A 20,688-nucleotide genomic window follows, 5' to 3' on the forward strand; every position below is an offset into this window, starting at 1 on the left:
TAATGGTCTTCTTGTGGTTGCAGTCATTGGCTGGTTAATGGGAAGAGATGCTTCTTTATCGGAAATGCATTTGACGTTTTCTCTCAGTGAAATGGTCCACACCACTCTCATTACAAACCTAATGATTTAGTGGTCAATAAATGCATTTAGATAAATAATGAAAGATGATTTGTTTAAGCATTTTGTAGGTCATCTCAAAATCATCCATCTTTTGCAAATCTAAAAGTTTTCATTTGTGTTTTTCTTATGTACAGTGTATATATACACATTCTATAAATGTTTGTGCAATATATATATATATACAGAGCTGGGTAGATTACTTACAATTTGAAAAGTGTAAGAGAACTTGTTCCATTCATTGTAATTTACAACATGAAGTGCATTAAACATGAGTTAAAAAAAAAAAACCTACAGAATAATAATTCAAATAAAAATGAATGTGTTCATCAGTATTTGATGCAATATTGAAACCCTTCTTAAACCTGAAATGATTTTTGTAAATCCAGTGGTCAAATTCTTTCACCACCTGACTAATGACTGATCTTTGTATGAATGTCCACAAAACTGGACTATATATACATATTTAATAGGCCTATATATCGGTAGGCTATTTTGGAAAGGAAAATTTAAAAGATGAAAAAGAGAAATCAGGGAGAATCAACGAATTATGAATAATTTATTGCTATTGTGTGAATAATATGTAATCATGTAATCCATAAAAAAAGTAACTGTAGTCTGATTACGAGTATTTTAAAATGTAACTTACTCTAATTACAAGTACTTCGTTTTTGGAATCTGATTACGTATATATATATATTTAGTAATGTCTGTTTTTTATTTTCAAAAATGTATGGCATATTCTAAAGTATTTAAGTCTCAAAAAGTTAAATAAAATAGATATTACTACATGATTATGAATTATACAAAACTTTGTGGTTGAATTTCCAGCAAAAAATACTACATGGGCACTGTTTCAAAGTAAACTAGGACCAATTTTCAAAATGATATCTTGACTCCTTCTATATTTCAGAATCATTTTTCAAGAGCAGGTTCAAACACTTATGAAATGAAAAACAGCGTTTGTTCTCCCATTTGAAATCAGCCCCTGATGGTTCATTTTAATTGGCAGTTGGTCACAGCGCTTTCCAAGATATGTCTTCCACTCCGCTCAATTATGCTGCAGTCTCAAACACGCCAAGACGTTTTCCTGTCGCGCTAGGTTTCATTAATATTTCCTATCGTTTTATTTTTATTTATTTTTTTTATATAATTATTGCAAAGTTACCAGATACAATGTCTCTTAACATATTGAAAGACACATTTGTACACATTTGTACATGTGCGCACCCACTCGTCTTGCCCCTTACATCTGCCTCTCCTACTGTATGCAATTTAGAATTGATTCAGAAACTGCGTTGCTTAGTTACGAGGCATTATTGCTCTTCTAAAATTGTTGGGTGGGAAGGGAACTCTCTCTCTCTGGCATGTTTCATGCAGCCACATGCTCTGTAGAAGCTCATACAGTTCTTTCTTTCTTTCTGTTTAGTGCTGCAGTTAGTGTAGTGCTTAAATAGGCATGCAATGAATGCATCCAGATAACTCTAACCCAGGATTCCCAGTTCTCAAGCGCGGCTCTGTTTTGAAGCTTGTTTTTTTTTTTTCCAGTCTTCATTAAAATAAAATGAGTTAAAAATTGCTGTTTGATCTTTCTTCAGTTAGCATCTATAATGCAATTTTCTTCATAAAGAAGTCATGAATCTTCCGTTCTGTCATATCAGCATGTAAATTACCATTATAGCAGTGGCTTTATGGATTTCTACACTTCCTCATTAGGAAATACCCAATGCCTGTAAATTGCACCACCTGGGACTTTTGGTTCGCAGGTATCTGTGTCCGTAGAACATATAAATATTTTTATGGCAACTCTCGAACATATTAACCTGATAAAAGATGGATGATAGGGATGTAACACATACCGACGCGTCTCTCTCAGTGCCTCAGCCTGCCTTTACCTGCTCCTGACTGCTGCCTCAGCTCCTTGCCGTTCACGAGCGAGAGGGAGAGCGAGAGAGAGAGGACTAATGAGGGAGAGAGAGGGGGTGTGTGAGAGGAAAAAGATGCTGAATCCTGGTTGGCTAGAGAGAGTAGAGGCTGACTCAGTGGATCTGGAAGAGCAGCATGTGACAGATGCAATTCTCATCCCCGTCCTCACCATCAGACCAGGGGCTTGTTCGCCATTGGCCCCGTTCATTGGACCGGCAACGCACGGCGCGCTATAACACCATGCTTTCCTTTGCCAGACCCAGCGGAGCTCTCTCACTAGCGCGTATCACTTGCGCAACGAGCAGGAGACTCAGCCCAGACACACTTCAGCCCAGCGCAGAGAGCCGAGACTGAGGAAGAGGAAAGAGCAGCTCTGCTTTACTCTCTTTGCCGTTGCACGGAAGAGGAGAGAGCGGGCAAACGCATTGCTGGAGGCTACTATAAGAAGCAGAGGCACGTCAGAAAAAGCCCACAAAGTGACTGTAACTGACCGAGCGATGAGAAATGTCTGATGTTTGAGGATCCGAGAGGATGAGGGAACACGCTCGCTCCGTTCCTGACTGAAGGAAAGTGAGCTTGTGCCTTTCATCTGAAACAAAGAAACAAAAGAAAAGGTTTGTTGGGTGGACTTGTTTCGCTCTCTCTTGGCTGGACTCTCTTGCATGGAAGCTTCGGGTTCCCCATGGCGTGTTACTACATTGTCATCAGCTCCACACACCTCAGCAATGGACACTTTCGAAACATCAAGGGAGTTTTCCGAGGTCCCCTCTGCAAGAACGGCAACAAAAACTTGGTAACTACCCCGTCTCCCTTACCAATGTTGTGTTTGATCATGTGCTTAGCAAGTGTTTGCATCTGTAATGTTGCTTCTGGAAACTTTTCAATACTGTGGTCACACTCTATACTGTGATTACTATAGTAAAACCAATCTGTATGTATACACTGCAAAAAGTGGTAACCTGCGATTGTCTACCGGATTAGAATGAGATTTAAATGAAAATGTATTTAGGTAGATTCAGTGATGTTAAATAATATTTTTGATTTGAATAAGACTACGGTAGTTATTTCAGACGTGACCATTTTTTTTTTTTTTTCAGTTTAGATAGATCAAATTGTAATTGTAAGGATTCCCCAGTAATTGCAATGTAACACTAATTGTGAAGCTGACCAAGCAGTAATCCTTCTGGAAAAGTGTTGCAAAATGACTTCATGTTCAGTACTTCCTGTTTATGAGGAAAGTTGCAGATGGAGAAAGTGAGTTCGGCTCTAGTCCATGACCATAACTAAAATCCTAACAGATGGATAGGGATCAAATTAATCTCTACTCACAGTCATGGCCTGGGATTTAGTCTAACCGTACTTTTCTGGTCTTGCCCTCGAAATAATCCTCCTGTTTTTGCTCCCACCAAACTGCCTCTATTTCCGCACAAACTCTGCTGTAAAGCCGGCATATCTAGGGCAGTGCAAAGGGGAATTTTAAAACAAAATCAACGTTAGTAAAATATTATTTTTCATAATTACTCTAAGAGCAGTTTGAAGATTGTTTTTCAATTCGTTGGCGAGTTAAGCAGGATTATAAATACAAAGTAATGCGATGAATGATGCAGCCGTACAGTGTAATTTAATTAAAGCGCTCAGCTCCTGAAAGGAAGCATCTTTCAAAGCTTTTAAATGTGGAAGTGAAATTTCATACTCTCTTTCACTGCTCTCTTCTCAAGCCTGCCCGTGTCATCTCTGTCAGTTGGGGGAACAGAGATTTCTTGACAGCAGCCTCCTCCTTTCAAAAGAATCAAAAATGATTGGAGATGAAATATTGAAGCTCTTGGCTTGGGATCAAGCGCCAATGCTGCTCATCTGCCTCCCGCCTCCAGCTGAAAGGCTAATACTGAGGGAACGTTTGGGTGGCGTAACTGTGAATGCAGCAACAGATTGTTTCTCGAGCACGGACGAAAAGTAGAATGGGGTTTGGGTGGCTGTTGTCGGCTCGATCTCAATGCAGTTATCAGATTCGACACATCTCCCACTCTGTTGCGGGGAGAATCTGGTGACAGTGAATGTAAAATTACGACGGAGCGTTGTGTGCATCGCTGCCGCTGCTCTGTAACAGTAAATTTCGGTCATTACTCCCGCCGCTGCATAGAGCAGCTGTAAATCTCATATACTCTTGCACACACACTCTCAGATGTATGGGTATGAAAGGTAGACTAAGAAAGCTGTGCTTATCCCAGCGCTGGTGCAGTGCCATCTGGCTCCTTTTCCTGGTGCAGTGATATTTTAGTCCAGAAGAAAAGCTTTGTGCTGTAGAACATTTGTTCAGCGTGGCTCAGACGCAGAGGAAAGGAGAGTAGGAAGGATAATAACCATGTAACTGAGAGTGTGAGTGCTCCAATAGTCACTCTTGTGATATGATGGACTTTTCTGCTATGAAATACAGAACCACTCAGTAAAGATCATCTTTGAAATTAGAGGAAATTTCTCCCGGCTTTCTCTGTACATCGGGTGGCTTGGTTCAAGTGAAAGTGTCAACCTGTTGATAATGTTGAGAGGAAAATGAAAACAAGACATGTTGTGCATATCTCACGTATTGAATGGCCCTTAACAGTGACTTTGACGCTGAGCATGTTTTACTTGCGACATTTGTGGAGAAGAGATTGGAACAATGCATGAAACAGAACATTTAACACTGTTTGGAAACTTAAATGCAACAAAATAAAATGACACACTTTTGTTATTATTATTATTATTATTAACAACAGTATATATTATGTTTCTTTTTGCATCAAGTAGATTGTTTTGTCATTTGTTATATTAGAGTAGCATAGAAATAGCTTCAAATTGCAATACTGTCTGTAATTTCTTAAATCATTTTATCAAGTTTTCATTAAAAGAGTAATATGTAAATATTTATTATTTTATTGTGTATATTTTAAGTGCTATAAAGACTCAGTATGAAGCCTGTACCATTGAATAAATAGATAACTTGATTGTTTTTCAGACTCGAACTCCAACAATACTGTTCTTGTTTTGTTTTGCTTGTTTTGGTTTGGTTTGTTGCTTTGCCTTTTGTTTTTTGTTTTATTTTGCATTATTATTATTGATTTTTTTATTTGTATTATTTGTTTTGTTTTGTTTTGCTTTGCCTGGCTCTGCTTTGTTTTTTTCTTTGTTGTTGTTTTTTGTTTTGTTCTGTAGGTGCGATACGGCAGTGAAAACATCATCCTTTGTATTAAACTGAATGAGTACCTGATTGGAGCGGTGCCATATCAGTGGACTGCTATGAAGTCAGACACAGAGTGAACACCAGCGCCTGAGTGGAATTTTGCCCCTTTCTTTAGCTTTCATGAATATGCATATCAATGGGGTTATTTCAACGCTGGTATCGATTTCTTCACAGTCGCTGCTAAGTCAGCCCATCTCCCCGCTGAGCTGTGATGTGAGCATCCATTTCCACTCAGTGATGCCCCTTTCAGACACCACTGTGCTCTGGGAAAGGATCCTTACGCTGAATAGCTATACAGTATGTATGGCCACAGTGACTCTATTGGCAGATGCATGGCAGCGTGAACAGGTGTTATAATCAGCTCTTGTGCTGATTGCGCAGGGGTTCTGGGCGATTGTGTAGATTGGATGTTGCTAACGTGATACGCATATAATTAAATCGCCATTGTCGCTCTGATATTCCTATTTGTCTTGCGTATCATGCTCTTTCTTCATGCCACCATCCAAAGCACAGAAGTCTGAGAAGCCCTAATCACCATCGCCTGTGTGCAAGAGCCGAGGCAGCAGACTAGCTTAATCGCAAAGAGCGAGAGAGAAAGAGACTAAAACAGTGGGAGGAGAGGGATTGAAAAAGGGCAAAATGTTATTATGTTCCTCTTACCCTTTGTCTTTCCCTGCTGGGAAAGCCAGCCCGACAATTTGCATTGTGGGAAAACAATGCGTATGTGTGTGCAGACGCGCTCCGAGTTGCTTCCTAATTGAGAATTACAGCAGAAATCCAGCTCTAGCAGTGACCAGGCCCCCGTGCACAAGCTCTGCTGCGGGGTAATTAATGTAGTGGCTCGGACGATTAGCCTCTGCAACCTTTCGCCGCGTTTTACCGCACGGCCCCATCCAGGTGCGAGGGAGAAACGAGCGTTTAGATATCTCACCGTGCAGCATGCATTATTTACAGACGGGGAGAACCCAAGGCTTGTCATCACTGCCGAATGCAGACAGATGTAGTTAACTTTACACACGCCCGAGACAAATGTATGGCACGCTCGCACTCGGCTGATTAAAATTCACTCCATTCATGGCCTTCTGTTACTCATAAACGCCAGGTTCATTTAAATACCCTGAACGTGGCGTTTTGCCTGCTAGTGCTGCATCAATTTCATTTCACAGTGCTGTTAACTTTATAACAATGGAATCATTCTCTCTGAACCCCGCAGACAAGGTGTTTGTTTCTTTGTGAGTGTGTATGTGTGTGTGTTTTGGAGGTATTCACTGTGACAAATCAAATCTCTTGCCCTGGTTGTGTTGTTCTCCTCCTCTCTGCACAAAAGAGGCACGGTGCAGATTCCAGGGGCCCTTATAAAAGTGCTAATCCCATGTTTTCTACTGACGGTGAACCCATTTTCACACTGATTCACAGAAAATACCCCATTGAATAAACTGTGTACTTAGAAGGCACAAAGGCACAGCGGGGTTTCACTGTAGGCTTGCTGCTGAGGTATAATAGCACAATTACACTGTAGCATGGCAGCTTTACCCTTTCTCCTTCCTGTATTTGGCTCACCTGATGTTTGGGGATGAAACGTTCACGGCGATCTTATGCTGTCAACCCATTGTTGTTGTCTTACCCTCATAAATATTTAAGTCACCGGCCACAAGGATCTATAATTTACCCGCTGTTTCAATGCAGAATAAGCGCCTAACACGGTGAGACCAATCTCTTGCTCCGAAGCGCTCGCCTCTATATAATCGCTTGAACTTTGCCAGGCATTTTTGTACGCGTCGGGAGGGTTTTGCTCTCGTAAGCAGTGGAGTAAAAATACCCTGCCAGCCCTGAGCTCTGGCCTTGTACAGCTGAAGGGCAGCATATAGAGAGGCTTCCTTACAGCGTTCCTTACAGCGTTCCTGCCTCCTAAGGGACGGATACTGCTGTACCATTGCCTGTGACATATCCACTCTGACCCTGAAAGCATATGATGCCTAAAGGAATAGTTCATCCAGAAGTGCTCATTATTTACTGTACTCACCTGTATGTTGATCCAAAGCTGTACAGTATGCTGTTATTTTTTCAGTGGATTGCAAAAGAAGAATTTTTGAAGAATATTTATATAGCTGTTTTCCATATAAAGACATTTTATATGAGCACTAGCTTTAAAATGTAGAATAAAGATTTTGACGTTTTAACTTTTTAACTTTAATACTTTTATATTTTTACATGCATTATACATACACTGCCATGTACAAAATTGCACTTTCTAAATCCTTTTTGGTCACACTTTATTTTAAGATCCAGTTTTTGCTATTAACTAACCATTAACTAAGACTTTAGCCCTGATAAACCCCTAATTAGCTGCTTATTAATAGTTAGTAAGATAGTTGTTAAATTTAGTTTTTGGGTAGGATTAGGGATGTAGAATATGGTCATGCAGAATATGTGCTTTATAAGTACTAATAAACTGCTAATATGTTAATAATAGGCATTATTATTAAAAAAAATATTAATTAGTATCAATGTCATCATATTAGAATGATTTCTGAAGGATCATGTGACACTGAAGACTGTTATGGCTTCTGAAAATGCAGCTTTGCCATTTCAGGAATAAATGCCATTTTAAAATATAATAAAATACAAAATGGTTATTTTAAATTGTAATAATTCTTCACAAAATTGCTGGTTTTATTGTATTTTGAGCAATTAAATGTAGTCTTAGTGAACATTCTGTAAGAGTCTTAAAAATAAAACAAAAAAAAAATGTATAGAGCAGACTTTTGAATGGTAGTGTACATTTTATCAATTCATGCATTCCCAGGGAATTCAACCATAAAACTTGGGTTGTTTATTGCTGTCTGAGTTGCAAAAAGACCATAAAAGTCTTCTTGCTATATAGTCTTCTGCTACATGATAGCTTGTGTAAGCACTAAAATGTAAGAGCTGATAAAATGTAAAAACTGTAACTTGAATGCAATGTAAGTCGCTTTGGATAAAAGCGTCTGCCAAATGCATAAATGTAAATGTAAATGTAAGTCTGTATTCATTGATTAATTTATCATCGCAGCATCTCTGGTTTCATTTAATTATATTTGGCCATGAGATCCAATGCTGTTTGTCGTTAAAAATATGAAACATGTTTGAACTGCATTTTTTTTTGTTTTTTTATTATGCCAGAAGACTTTAAATATAAGCTAAACAAAACTTCTTCAAAATTCTCATTTTGCATTCAACAAAACATACCAGCATACAGGTTTGGAATGACAAGAGGGTGAGTAAATGATGACCATTTTCATTTTTATGTGCACTGTCCCTTTCACGCTCTATATGCTTTTGTGTTTATGCTATATAATATAAATGAAATATGCAGCACAGTGAATGCAGTAGGTATGGGAGGGTACAGGTGCAGCGCTGGAAAGAGAGCCCTGTGGTTGTGCCAGTAATTGAACGAGTCCCCATCGTTGCTCACAGCCACTCACCGCAATATGAGTGCTGAGAGCCTTTTAATGTTCCCCATTCCTTTGAGTGATATTATAATGCAGAGCATCCCAGCTGCCTCATCTCACTTGATTTGATGCTTGATAGAAGTGAAGCGCTTCTTTTCCTCCTTTTCAAAAAAATCCGCAGCAGACCAAGCAAGCATGTAAACACTGAGTAACACAGCGGCAGACCCTCAGTTCATTGAGCTTCACTGCTGCCCACCTCCCGCTTTACTGGAGCCGATCGCAGGGGGACGACCGCCAATGGGCCATGTTTGTGATTGAGGACAGACGGAGATGCAGAGAGGGGCTGTGAGGAGTCCTCCAGGTGACCACAGTATTCTGATGAGCTCTGAGTTAAGTGTGTAGGTGTTCACTGAACCTCCTACTTCTCCCTTTATCTGTGTAGTGTTCAGATACTTCAGCAAGCAATGATATTATTAGAGTGCTGAATACTAGACCTTTTGTCTTTGACTCAAGTCAATTAACTTCTGCTCTGCTCTCATGCTGCTCTTTCATTCTCTCTCTTTTTCTCACTTCCTCTCACTCTACCTTGTAACACTTTTTTTCTCTTCCTTTCTAAATCCAACCTGATCTCATTACTATTCATTAGTATTCGTATTTAGAGTGTGGTTCTAATGCACACGCAGTACATTTCTGTACATTTGGAGAGACACTAAAACGTATGATATTCATATACTAATAGCTATCAATAATTCATGGGAATTATAAGTTCATTTTATTGTATTTTATTGTCGACATGTACATATAAATGACTAAATGAAATACTAAAAATGTACACAATTTTCTTTTTGTCTCTGTTACCTAATCTGATATTAATGTTTAATTCTTGGTGATTTCTAAAGAGAAGTCTGAACGATTTTGCCTGTAGTTGCACACAAATGTGATGTTAAGATGGTAATGTTATACTGTAACATTAACACTGTTCCAAATGTACTTCATGAGCTTTGAGCTTGAACTGAGCTTCGATGATAATTAAATTCAGCAATACAAAAGTACAAATTAACTTTTAGTCCAATCGGAATTCATTTATAAATAAATGGCATTTTTAAAGGTCATTATCATAAAAAGTGTCTTGCACTGAAGAGTAAGAGTGAGAGTCCCAGCTTAGTACTGAGTTTGTTCACCTGCATCAGTCCTCTCAAAAGCTGAGCTCATAATTATTTTAGAATTGTGTGAAATGGTGTACAGTTTAAATGAATCAGGATCTATCCAACAAGTATACACTACCATTTAGAAATGTGAGGTCAGTTGTTAAAGGCTACATTTATTGAATTAAAAATACAGTAAAAAAATGTTTTCTATATATACAGTATATATATTTGTGATGCAACGCTGAATTTTCAGCATCATTACTCTATTCTTCAGTGTCACATGATTCTTCAGAAATCATTCTAATATGCTGATTTGACGCTCAAGAAACATTTCTGATTCTTATCAACGTGAAAAACATTTGTGATACTTTTGTGATTCTTTAATGAATAGAAAGTTCAAAACAACATCATTAATTTGAAAATTAAACCTTTTGTAACAATGTAACAGTGCTCAGATTGCCATTACAGGTAGTGTATGTGTAAACCGGGATCATCCTGCTAGATAAATCACACACAAGCTGATGAGCGGTCTGAATATATCTGAAATTGAAGACACCACAATAATAAATAAGCATGTCTGCAGCAGATAATGCTACAGATGATCCAAACAATCTCAAAAATGATTCAGGGCTACGAACTGCACAAACTGTGGTAATCCAGCGACTAGATGTTATCCAGTACAAACCATCTGAGATTGACAGAAAATCTGAGCGGGTCCAGTCTGTGCTGCTGAATCATAAATATCCCAGAGATGCCAGAGTGATGGTAGTTATAATTTACTGTAAAATATAGCAGGGACACATTTATAGCACATTCATTGTCAGCAAGTGGCGTGGTGTGCTGCTGTTGTAAATTTGAGTGAATAAAACTTTACTTAAACTTACAGTAGACTGCATTTTTTTTCAAGTATGGTGCAGTTTCAGGTGCGTTATTGTAAGAAAAAAAGGGTGCTATATTAGTATCCTTATCCTTAAAACAAATTATTATGAAACTAGACAATTAAAAATATAATAAAATTATTATATATATATATAAAAAAAAATAATAATAATAAAACTATAATAGCGCTGATCCTCCTGCCTGGAAAGTATGCAGGTATTTCTAAGAGTGGCTTTCCTGTCTTACAACGTTATGTTTTCTTCCTTTCTACTCCAGAGAGAGAGAGCGGCTTAAAGTCTCTATTTGTGGTTGTTAATTATTCAAGTGTCGTCACCTTCGTCTCTGGGCAAAATGGAGTCAGGCTGGGGCGGCAGTGTCTGTGCTGTCTCCTGCCAGCCGTCTCTTAATCTCCAATCATTTAGATCCGGGAGGTGGAGTCAGGGTCAGACACTGCCACTTGAGCTTCATATCAGACTGATTTATGTTTAAGTGTACAAAATAACTGTAGGAAATAGATCCATCAGAACTACCCAAGCACCATAAACATTCACTACAAAATGCTGATTATATTTTGCTGGCTACATTTTCTTGTTTGATACATTTATCTAGCCGCTGAATATTGAACTGCAGTGTGTGTGTGTGTGTGTGTGAACCTGGTTGTGTACTTGTGTCTGTGCCTTGTTTCTCATTTCTCTTGTGTGTATTTGTGCACGTCAATGTGTTTGTGCTCCAAACACATTCAAATCTCTGGCCATGGTTTGCTGGGGGACTGCGTATTGCACGTGAGCGGTTTCTAATGATCAGAATGTGAGCTAATTGACAGCGGTCTACTGTGTGTTTAAAGATCATGAGCCATCATAGGAAAAAAAAAAAACCTCATGCTACCTGTCAATTTAGCCTTGGCCTGTTATTTTGAATAAACCTCAGATAGTGTTGGTAAACTGTTCAAAAGGTATTGAAATCACTGACAAAATGACTAGATTAGATTAGTTTTTAAATGGGTCTATCTCCTTTTTTTGTATATAAAAATATATAAAATGTCTAGGATTTAAATTCTACTAAAAAATGTAGGTTACTAATCATATAAGCAAATTTTATAGCTTTGATCTTGAACATGATGGATTTCAAAAACAGAGTTAGGGCGGGAACTCGTATACGTTGTAGTGCAATTATGCACTGTATACAATGCATTTTACAGGCCCTAAAATCAAGATTATTTTCATTGTATCTGTTTGCTTGAATGAAAGACAGGTTGTGTGAAATGATTATTTTTGTAGAGCCAGATTTATTACAATAAATTCTGGGCCACTTTACAATTTTGGCCAATTATTCTGGCCAAGAACCACCCACTTAGACAGGAAGCAGCTGTCTGATAGACACGTAAACTACAAACACGTCCACAACTACAGTTTGCTTTTTAAGGAAGATAAATCTGAAATCAGTGATACCACAGTAATAAGACTGTTCAATTTATAATATTTTATTATTTATACATTTATATCACATTCAAATAATCCACACTGCTGTCTTCACAGACTATTGTGTTGTAACCCAAACAGAACAAATTTCTGTCTAAATTATTATTATTATATTAACATTATCACTGTTATTATTAATTTTTTTTGGAGATGTTGTTGAAAGAAGTCTCTGATGCTCATAAAAGCTGCATTTATTTGATCAAAATACAGTAAAATAATACAGCAGTAATACACAGAAATAATTTAATAATGTAAAATAACACTTTTCTGTTTTAATATGTTTTAAAATGTGATGTATTCTTGTGACGGCAACGCTGAATTTTCATCAGACATTCTTTCAGAAATAATTGTAGTATACTGATTTGGAGCTCATGAAATATTTTTTATTATCAGTGTTGAAATTTTTTTGTGGAAACTGATTAAAAAAAAAAAAAAACAGGATTCTTTGATGAATAGAAAGTTTAAAAGAACAGCATTTATTCTAAATAGCAATATTTGTAATAAAAAATAACAAATAAACGTCTACACTGTCACTTTTAATCAATTTAATGTTTGAAATCGGCTTGTGGTTAGATAATTTTAGATAAGTTCCCCATGATCATGTCTTTGCATTCTGCAGAGGCTATGATCTGGACTTCAGAGAAGAGAAAAGCACCAGCCTTTCATGTGGTAGCCATGGCGATTATTGACATTTAAATCCCTGTTTCAAAGCCTTAATAAACACCTAAGCAGATAACAAAGCGATCCTTATTGAGGTTGGGTTCAGAAAACCGGTTGACTTGGCGACCTAAGGATACAAACTTCATCGTTGCCTGTCAGGCGTTTAAAGCCTGTGGTGTTTCACTTCATATACTGCACGTGCACACGATCACAGCAATTTCACGGCATTCTGCCCCTGCGCTCTGGTGCGAGACCGCTTGTCTTGCGGTGTGCGTGCTGGTGAGATGAAAGTTTAACAAACAAATGTACACACAGCGCCAAATAAGAGAGCGCTGTGACAAGTTTTCAACCATAAACTCAACAGCATTTGAAATCTGGTTCAGAAGAATAGCTGTTATTGTGTACGGAGACCCTTTCTTTTATCATATCACACAGGCTGAGAGACGACTGAAAGATCACGTTTTAATATGTGCATATTTCACACCGCAGAGGCACACGTTGCATCAGGCACAGTTGAAAGGTCTCTCTGATTTGGGACACTGAAGTACTGCAGAATCTCTTTTAGCCTCTGAGGCTGACCAAAGGACGGGGTGTGTGTGTGTGTGCATGCTATCCCATAATCCCTCTCTTCCTCCTGATGGTGTTCTAGGACAGTCCCCAAAGCAACCTCTGAATGACCCCTGTAATCTCTCCTTTCTAATGGCATCACCAATCTCACTCTCAACTTTCTTCTCAAGCATTTTGATTGTAGAAAATGCTGTCAACACCAGCCCAATAATCAATATCGCGCTGACTCTCTATTCCGATACACGAGCGGGGCTTTAAATCTGAAGATAGATCTATCTGAGAGTCGAGAAATAAGATTGAGGAGCTGTATTTGTGAGTGAGATGCTCACCGTGCCAGAAGAGACTGATGACAACAACAAAACCTCGCATATTCCAGCTCTGACCATTAATTCAGCATCTTGTGTCTACATATGTTATTCACCTAATGCAAATAGCGTGAACAGATGCCTTAAAAGTGTCCGTTTGACGTATTAGCGCGAGAGACTTCTTTATTTTACGTAACACCCTCAATTAGTTCTTTCTTTAGCTTTACACAAAGGCTTCTGAAGATCACATAGAGCTTCAAATATCTCTAAACCTGCCGGTGATTTGTAAGGCCAGTACCTCTGTACTTTCATTAGAATTCTCCCATAGAAAAAGCATTGATTTTTTTTTTGGTCTGCATGGCAGCCTAGCAGATCCTCGGAATTTATCTTCCTCTGGCCTCTTATTTAATCTCTGCTTGAAACAACAGCAGCGGTAATGGCAGTGGAAGGATCCCGGGGAATGTGCATGGTCAGCGTGAAGAGAGATAGAGTTGGTGCTGGCTGTGTAAATTAAAGCAGCAGAGCTCAAAGAGACAGCTTTATGGAGCAGCTTCTGTGTGTGTGCGTACCTGTGTTTGTGTGTTTCGATTTCTGCGTGCAGGGTTTCTGTGTGTGTGGCGCTGCGGTTGAGCGCGTAAATGTCATTTCAAACACTTATCCTCTTTATTAGAATGTTTCCACCTGTGTGAAAACATTATCTCCCTTATAATTTCCCATTTCCTTTTCTATTCTGGATGAATGGTGAATTTGACCCTGTTTCTATACCTACAGCCTCTTTCACCTTAATACATATTCAGAACTGATTTAAAATGCATTTTTAGGTCCTGCATCTCTCAATATCCAGCTCATGAATTGACTGCTTCACCGCAGCGCTGGGTTTGCAAGAGCAGACCACCTTGAGTTTGCTTTAATAGGATAGTTCATCATTTACTCAGCCTCATGTTATTCGCTTTATTCCCTGGAACACAAAGGAAGATATTTCAAAGAATTTCTCAGCTGTTTTTGTCCATTTAACAAAAGTCAAAGGGGTCCAACACTTTTAAGCTCCAAAAAGGATATAAAGGTAGCATAAAATGAATCGATTCAATTATACTGCCAGGCAGGGGCGCCTGCAGGATTTCTTCCGAGGGTACGCACAGAGTTTTTTTTGGGGTCGGGGTGGGGGTGGGGATTCGTATGTAATCAGGGCTGGAAATGGGGGACGCGGGGGACGGAGTCCGGGGAGTGAATTTCGAGGGGGTTAGGTTTATTTGGAAATGAACATGATTTCTATATTTATATTTTCAAAAGACTACGAAAGCGATCCCAGTTCTGCATATAAACGTAGCGCTGTGTTTATGGTTCTAAATGGTTTGCCATTTAATACCTGCAGACTGCAGCCAATAGAAATGCTTCTCTACCGCCGCTCGTCCTGCTCCTCACAGCACGGACTGTGAAGGCAGACTGCAGTTGTTGTCATTCATTGTAACAAACAAAGTGTAGAGATGATGTAAATAATATATTCAGTGTGCAGTGTAGAGAGCTTTTTACATTAAAATGGAAGTTTGTGAGATAGCGATGTACGGAGGGTAACAGTTTTTTAATGATTATAGAGATCTTGCAAATGTGAAATTGAATTTATACAACAGTTTATACATTTTTGATTTTATACAAAAGATAATATTAAGTGACTTACATTTTAGGAACACTGCCTATTTTGCTCTATTTCGTCAACAAAAATATAGTTCAAAAACAAAGTCACAGCTGAGCCTCTGCGCAAGTCTTTGACACAGCGTCAAGAGTTTCGTTTATGAATGAATCTTTGCTTTTGAACAAATCTAGTGAGTCAATGATTCAATGACCCATTCATAAAGAGAGTCACTTGCTTCGTTAACTAAATGAATCAGCCGTTTGAACGAATCGATTGAATGAATGATTCAGTGACAAAGACAGTGATTTGATGCCACCTACTGGCAGTTTCTATTCCATTTTTAAAGTATAAATTGAGTCAATTAATTCATTGAAATTTATATATTTAAAACATTAATCTCATAACATTGTTATTATGAGATGCATTAATACCACCTCTGAGTCTTCTTAAATTTCTTAAATTCTGTAAATATTCCTTAATGCCACATTTGTGCTCTTCTGTGCCATGCAAAGATGAATTGTTGATGCTGATTTCATTTGACTGGAAACTTATTCTTCCTGATTGTTATTGTTATATCTTATTATTTTAATTGAATTTATTGTGTAGTTAAAATTTTTTATAAAAGTTTTTTGGCACAAAAGATGACATACATTTAATAAAGTTAGAAAAATGGCATTACAAAGGTTTTTTTAAAAAAGAAAAAACTTCAAGGAGTCAAATAACAATAGGAAGGTTAATTTCTGGGTCATTCCTGGGATTCAGTAATAGTTCAGTCCCCCAGAGTTTCTAAAGTGGTGGTTCACCAAAATTGTTAGAAGCTTTTCACAAAACTTTGGGATGCCCATTATAATTAATACAAATAATTATTGCATTTTTATATTTTTAGCATAAAATAATGTCTTATACAGTATCTATCTTGAACCAAGCATTTTGTAATGTCCCTGAGTTTGTACTTAGAAAATTATTAACAAAATGTGCATAGTGTCTGTGATTTTTGGCAACAATATAAGCATTTACTTTTTTTCAGAAAAAAAAAAGAAGCAAAATATTTGATTAAAAAAACAGACTGTAAAGTTATGTCTCTCAGTCTGAACTCAACCCCGTCACACTAACCATTCCTCGCCCATAATAATTTAGTCTCCACTCATATGTGACTTCATCCAGGTCTCTTTAATAGTGGTGTAGAAAATGGTTAGTGGTATCATACTTTTTATTCATATTTTTGAGGCATGTTATGGTCAGGGAGGGTACTGTCAAGCTTAACAACTCAACCCCGTCATATAAAATTAAGATGGAAAATTATTACTTTTACAACATTTTATTTTCATTCGTAAGTATATACAATGTGTTTATTTTATTGCTGCCATATATGGTCTACTCTCCTACACTACATGAGCAGCAGTGGCCACAACCCCGTCACACTCAACCCCATCACAAATATATATATATTTCTCATTGTTACAGGGTTGTAAACTTGTGACAGGGTTGAGTTATTTGCTTCATTTATTAATAATTTTAATGAAAAAATATAAAATAGTTATGGTTTCAGTAAATATATATACTCCAAAAGCATGACAACTATTTTTGACATAATCCGCTTAAACGTGGACAAGCATCATACATCAGAAATTGTGCCAATGTTGACAATGTTGGCCATGCAGATATGTTGACCCAGAAACAAGGGGACAATATGAGAGAGAAACAAATCTAAAAATGTAAATTTAAGGCAATGTATCCCTTCAAATGTGTTACAGTCTTCAACCCCATTAGAAAAATATAGGGAAGACAATTAAGAACAAACGTATTTCTTGCTGATTCCCATCTGACATGTTAAGGGCTAAAACAATAAAATTGTGGTTTTAGTTAAAATTTAAAATTAAAAATATTTTTTACAAAAATAAAGAGAATGTAGACAAACAATTTGTGTATGTTTAGCTTCAGTCCTATAAAAATGTGAAAATGATGATAAATGTTACATTTGATATCATTAAATTTTTATAAGGGACACAAGAGCAGTAGGTAGATGTTTGTTTATATAACGATTTCTGTGTAAAATCCTTTTTAAACCAATCCCATTTTGTCCGTTACGGGGTTGAGAAAAAAAAAAAGCTGGAAAAAAACTCAAATTGATAAAAGGTCTGTAATGCCTGAGGTGGGAAAATATGATATTTTGAATATGATATATTAAAATATGATGAATATTTTTTGGAGGTTTGATATGTGCCTAATGATGTGGGGTATTTAGAAGTTGAAAAGCATGTATATTCCAAGTTAAAATGTTACCGAATCCCAGGAATGACCCTCCTGTCATTGATCAGAAGGTCTGTTCCTATTTTTTATTTATTTATTTATTTTTAAGTAGGAGCACTAGTGCTCCTGAAAAGAAATGTAAGCATAGAGTCCTCAAGAATGAAATATTAAAAACTAACTGCAAACGTTTTTGCAACGTAATATGTGCAAATTCACACACGTATCTTTAATTTGGCCAGAATTGCAGGTGCTTGTCTAAATATAGAAGAAAATTTAGAGAAAATATTAAATACGTTGTTAATAAATGTTATTATAGATTATAAAGTGTTGTATAATTAAATACATTGAAAATTACTATTATTACCCCCGCCCCGCCCCCTTTCCAAGCTAGAGTCCCCCCAGTGAATTCTGGCCATTTCCACCACTGTATGTAATGGTAAAGTGATTATATTTTGTTTCGTTTTTTATAAAGCTAATTTATAAAAACGTTTGAAGCACTTTTTGTTCGTTAAATTTGTAAGGGTTTTTTTTTTTTTTTTTTAAGTAACAACCAAGCGGCCAGCGGCAGACAGTGATCAATTTAGCCTCCTCAAATCATCACGACTTGCTTAAAATACAATCTATAGATATAAACAGTTCAAGCATATCACAATGTTAGTTTAAATGTTTGAACTATATAAATGTGCGCTAGGTGCATATCTAATCGTTTGTGTGAAGAGTGGAAGCTGAAGCCACTTTGCAGGACATGGAGGCGCCAGAGCGGTCACTTGCATTTTTTTCTTGATCGTGGAAACAACTTAAAATATGCCGTAATTTTTGCTTATAAAGGTAAGAGTAATACATCAGTCGGAACTGTAAAGGGTTTACTGTTATTTGTGTGCATTCACAATATCAACAAAACGTTGTGCTTTTATTAAAATAGATAGGAAAACAAAGGATGCGCTTGCCGTCTCATCTTGAACAGGAGCGCTTCACAATGATGAACCGAAACTCAACGAATTGAGTCACAAATATGATAAATATATCTATAGAAAGCTTTAAATTACTACTTTAAAACGAAATAATTCAAATCGAAAATAAAAACCCTTTCATTATGTAATCCGTAAAGATGCATTTCTCTCTAAAGGCACGTCCAATGAGGAGATGGCGAGTCATTTTTCATCACTGTCTAAAATATAAAAATAAGGAAAAGCCTAAAACAGGCCTGATTATATATATATATATATATATATATATATATATTTTTTTTTTTCTGATTTTTATGTTGCTCTGCTCTGAATTCCTTAGAATTTCCTTAAAATTTAAAGGATTTTCTGCAACGCAGTTTTGTCTGATATGTGAATTATTTATTAGCCTATTTTTAATCCATGCAGCAAAACAGCTTTAAAATAACTTTATTGCATTCCAGATGATTTTAAAGAACTTTTCACTATAAATTTTACAGGTAGCTTGAATGTAAAACATTGTCATGAATTTGTTGTATTCCCATTTGTAAAATAGGCTACAAATTAATTGTTGTAGTCTAACCCGATCTCATGAAAGTGCGTGTAGCACGATTTTCTCTTTCTATTTGACGCAATGTTTATAAGCAGTAATTGACTTTGGCATGCAAAAGACTGATACATTCATTATTAATGGCATGGCTGGTTGAGTTGACAGAAATACGGGACAAACGGGCCTATAATTTACTGCTGAAATGTTTGCGAGGCAAATCTCAGGACAGTCTGAGCGCTCATGGTACGCACAGTGCATACAGCCGTACACCTGCAGGCGCCACTGCTGCCAGGAAAACTTGGTATAGTTGTATTTACTTTGTATGTTGCCAGGAATAATGTGCAAAAATGATACCTTTAGGGGTACAACAGATTGTCAATGGGGTAACTTTAAAGGGACAACTGCTCCTTGAACCGTGCATATTAGTACCTCAGAGTAATAATATAAACCTTCAATGTACTACTATGAGCCTTTTAGGGAATAATAAGATAGTCGCTTTAAGTGTGACATTTTTTGAGAGTGTATGAGATTGAATTTAGGTCGTTATTCAATCTCAAATTAAATCAAAGCATTGATCAGCGCATGAATACACAGACAAAATTACATATGGCATTGATCGATGTTTTGATTTGATTTGATCTGTTCATGACACAAATTGAGCATGCTGTTGCAGAAGGCTTTTAATATATCAGTCGAGTCATATGGATTAAATTCTCTCTATTTTTATGTCCTTTTTTGGAACTGCAAACTTTTGAAACCCTCTTGAGTTTTACTGTATGGACAAACACACTTGTTCAAAATATCTTCTTTTGTAGTTTCCGAAGTTGAAGTGAGGGTGAGAAAATGATGACAGAATTTACATATTTGGGTGAACTTTGCCTTTAATGATATTCAAAACTGATTTAAAATGCACTCTTGATTCCAGCAACTCTCAGTATCCCGCTCATAAATTGAGTGCTTTACCGCAGTGCTGGGTTTGAAAGTGTAGACCACCTTGAGATGTGTTGGGATACATTCAATACATTGTTTGAGTTTCCTTGCTGCAGTGTTTATCTGTGTAGTGGCTCTGCTCAAAAGCTCCGCTGCGCTTGTAGAGTAGTGGACTAAAATTACAGAAGGGGAGGGAGCGGGCTAGGACCCAGGGGAAGGGTCGGGTTCAGCTCAGGGCCTGGGCAGGTGCCAGGACTTGGCTCATGTTCTCGCAGTATCAGCAGAGAGCTCAGACTCGCAGAAGGTAGAACCATTTCTGCGACCCCAAAGACTTTCCTCACAGTGCTCCTAGAGTACGATTCATTAAAACGATCCTGTTGGGATGCAGGAGAACGTACGTTCCCAGCAGTATGATGGCTGTCATTGTCTACATAATGAGTAGCTTTGCAGGGCATCTTTGTGTGTTTTATAAAGTCTTTGCTGGAGGCTGTATCTTTGTTGGACTACCCACGCAGCTAGCCTCCCTCTCCACCCACTCCCCTCCTCTCATCTGTCAGAGTAGTGCCCACATATCAGGCCACTTTCTTGTTTAATGAAATTCATTAGCCAGAGCGTCTTAAAAGCTGGAAGACTAATTAAGCTTCTTTTTGAAA

General features: G+C 37.4%; 1 protein-coding gene across 3 annotated transcripts in view; it reads left to right on the plus strand.

The window, feature by feature from the left end:
* The first annotated feature begins 2,297 nt into the window (after window positions 1-2,297).
* The window catches only part of znf804a (zinc finger protein 804A), a 139,694-nt gene continuing 121,303 nt past the window's right edge, over window positions 2,298-20,688 (plus strand). For 2 of the 3 annotated variants that reach the window (XM_058788205.1, XM_058788204.1), the window contains exon 1: window positions 2,298-2,836. In XM_058788205.1, the coding sequence (XP_058644188.1) occupies window positions 2,726-2,836 (111 nt within the window). In that variant the 5' untranslated portion in view covers window positions 2,298-2,725. Of the gene's footprint in view, window positions 2,837-8,453; window positions 9,084-20,688 lie in introns of those variants that run through there. The other variant, XM_058788206.1, reaches the window with a different exon arrangement.

The sequence above is a fragment of the Onychostoma macrolepis genome, chromosome 09 (assembly GCF_012432095.1).
Source record: "Onychostoma macrolepis isolate SWU-2019 chromosome 09, ASM1243209v1, whole genome shotgun sequence".
Lineage (NCBI taxonomy): Eukaryota > Metazoa > Chordata > Actinopteri > Cypriniformes > Cyprinidae > Onychostoma > Onychostoma macrolepis.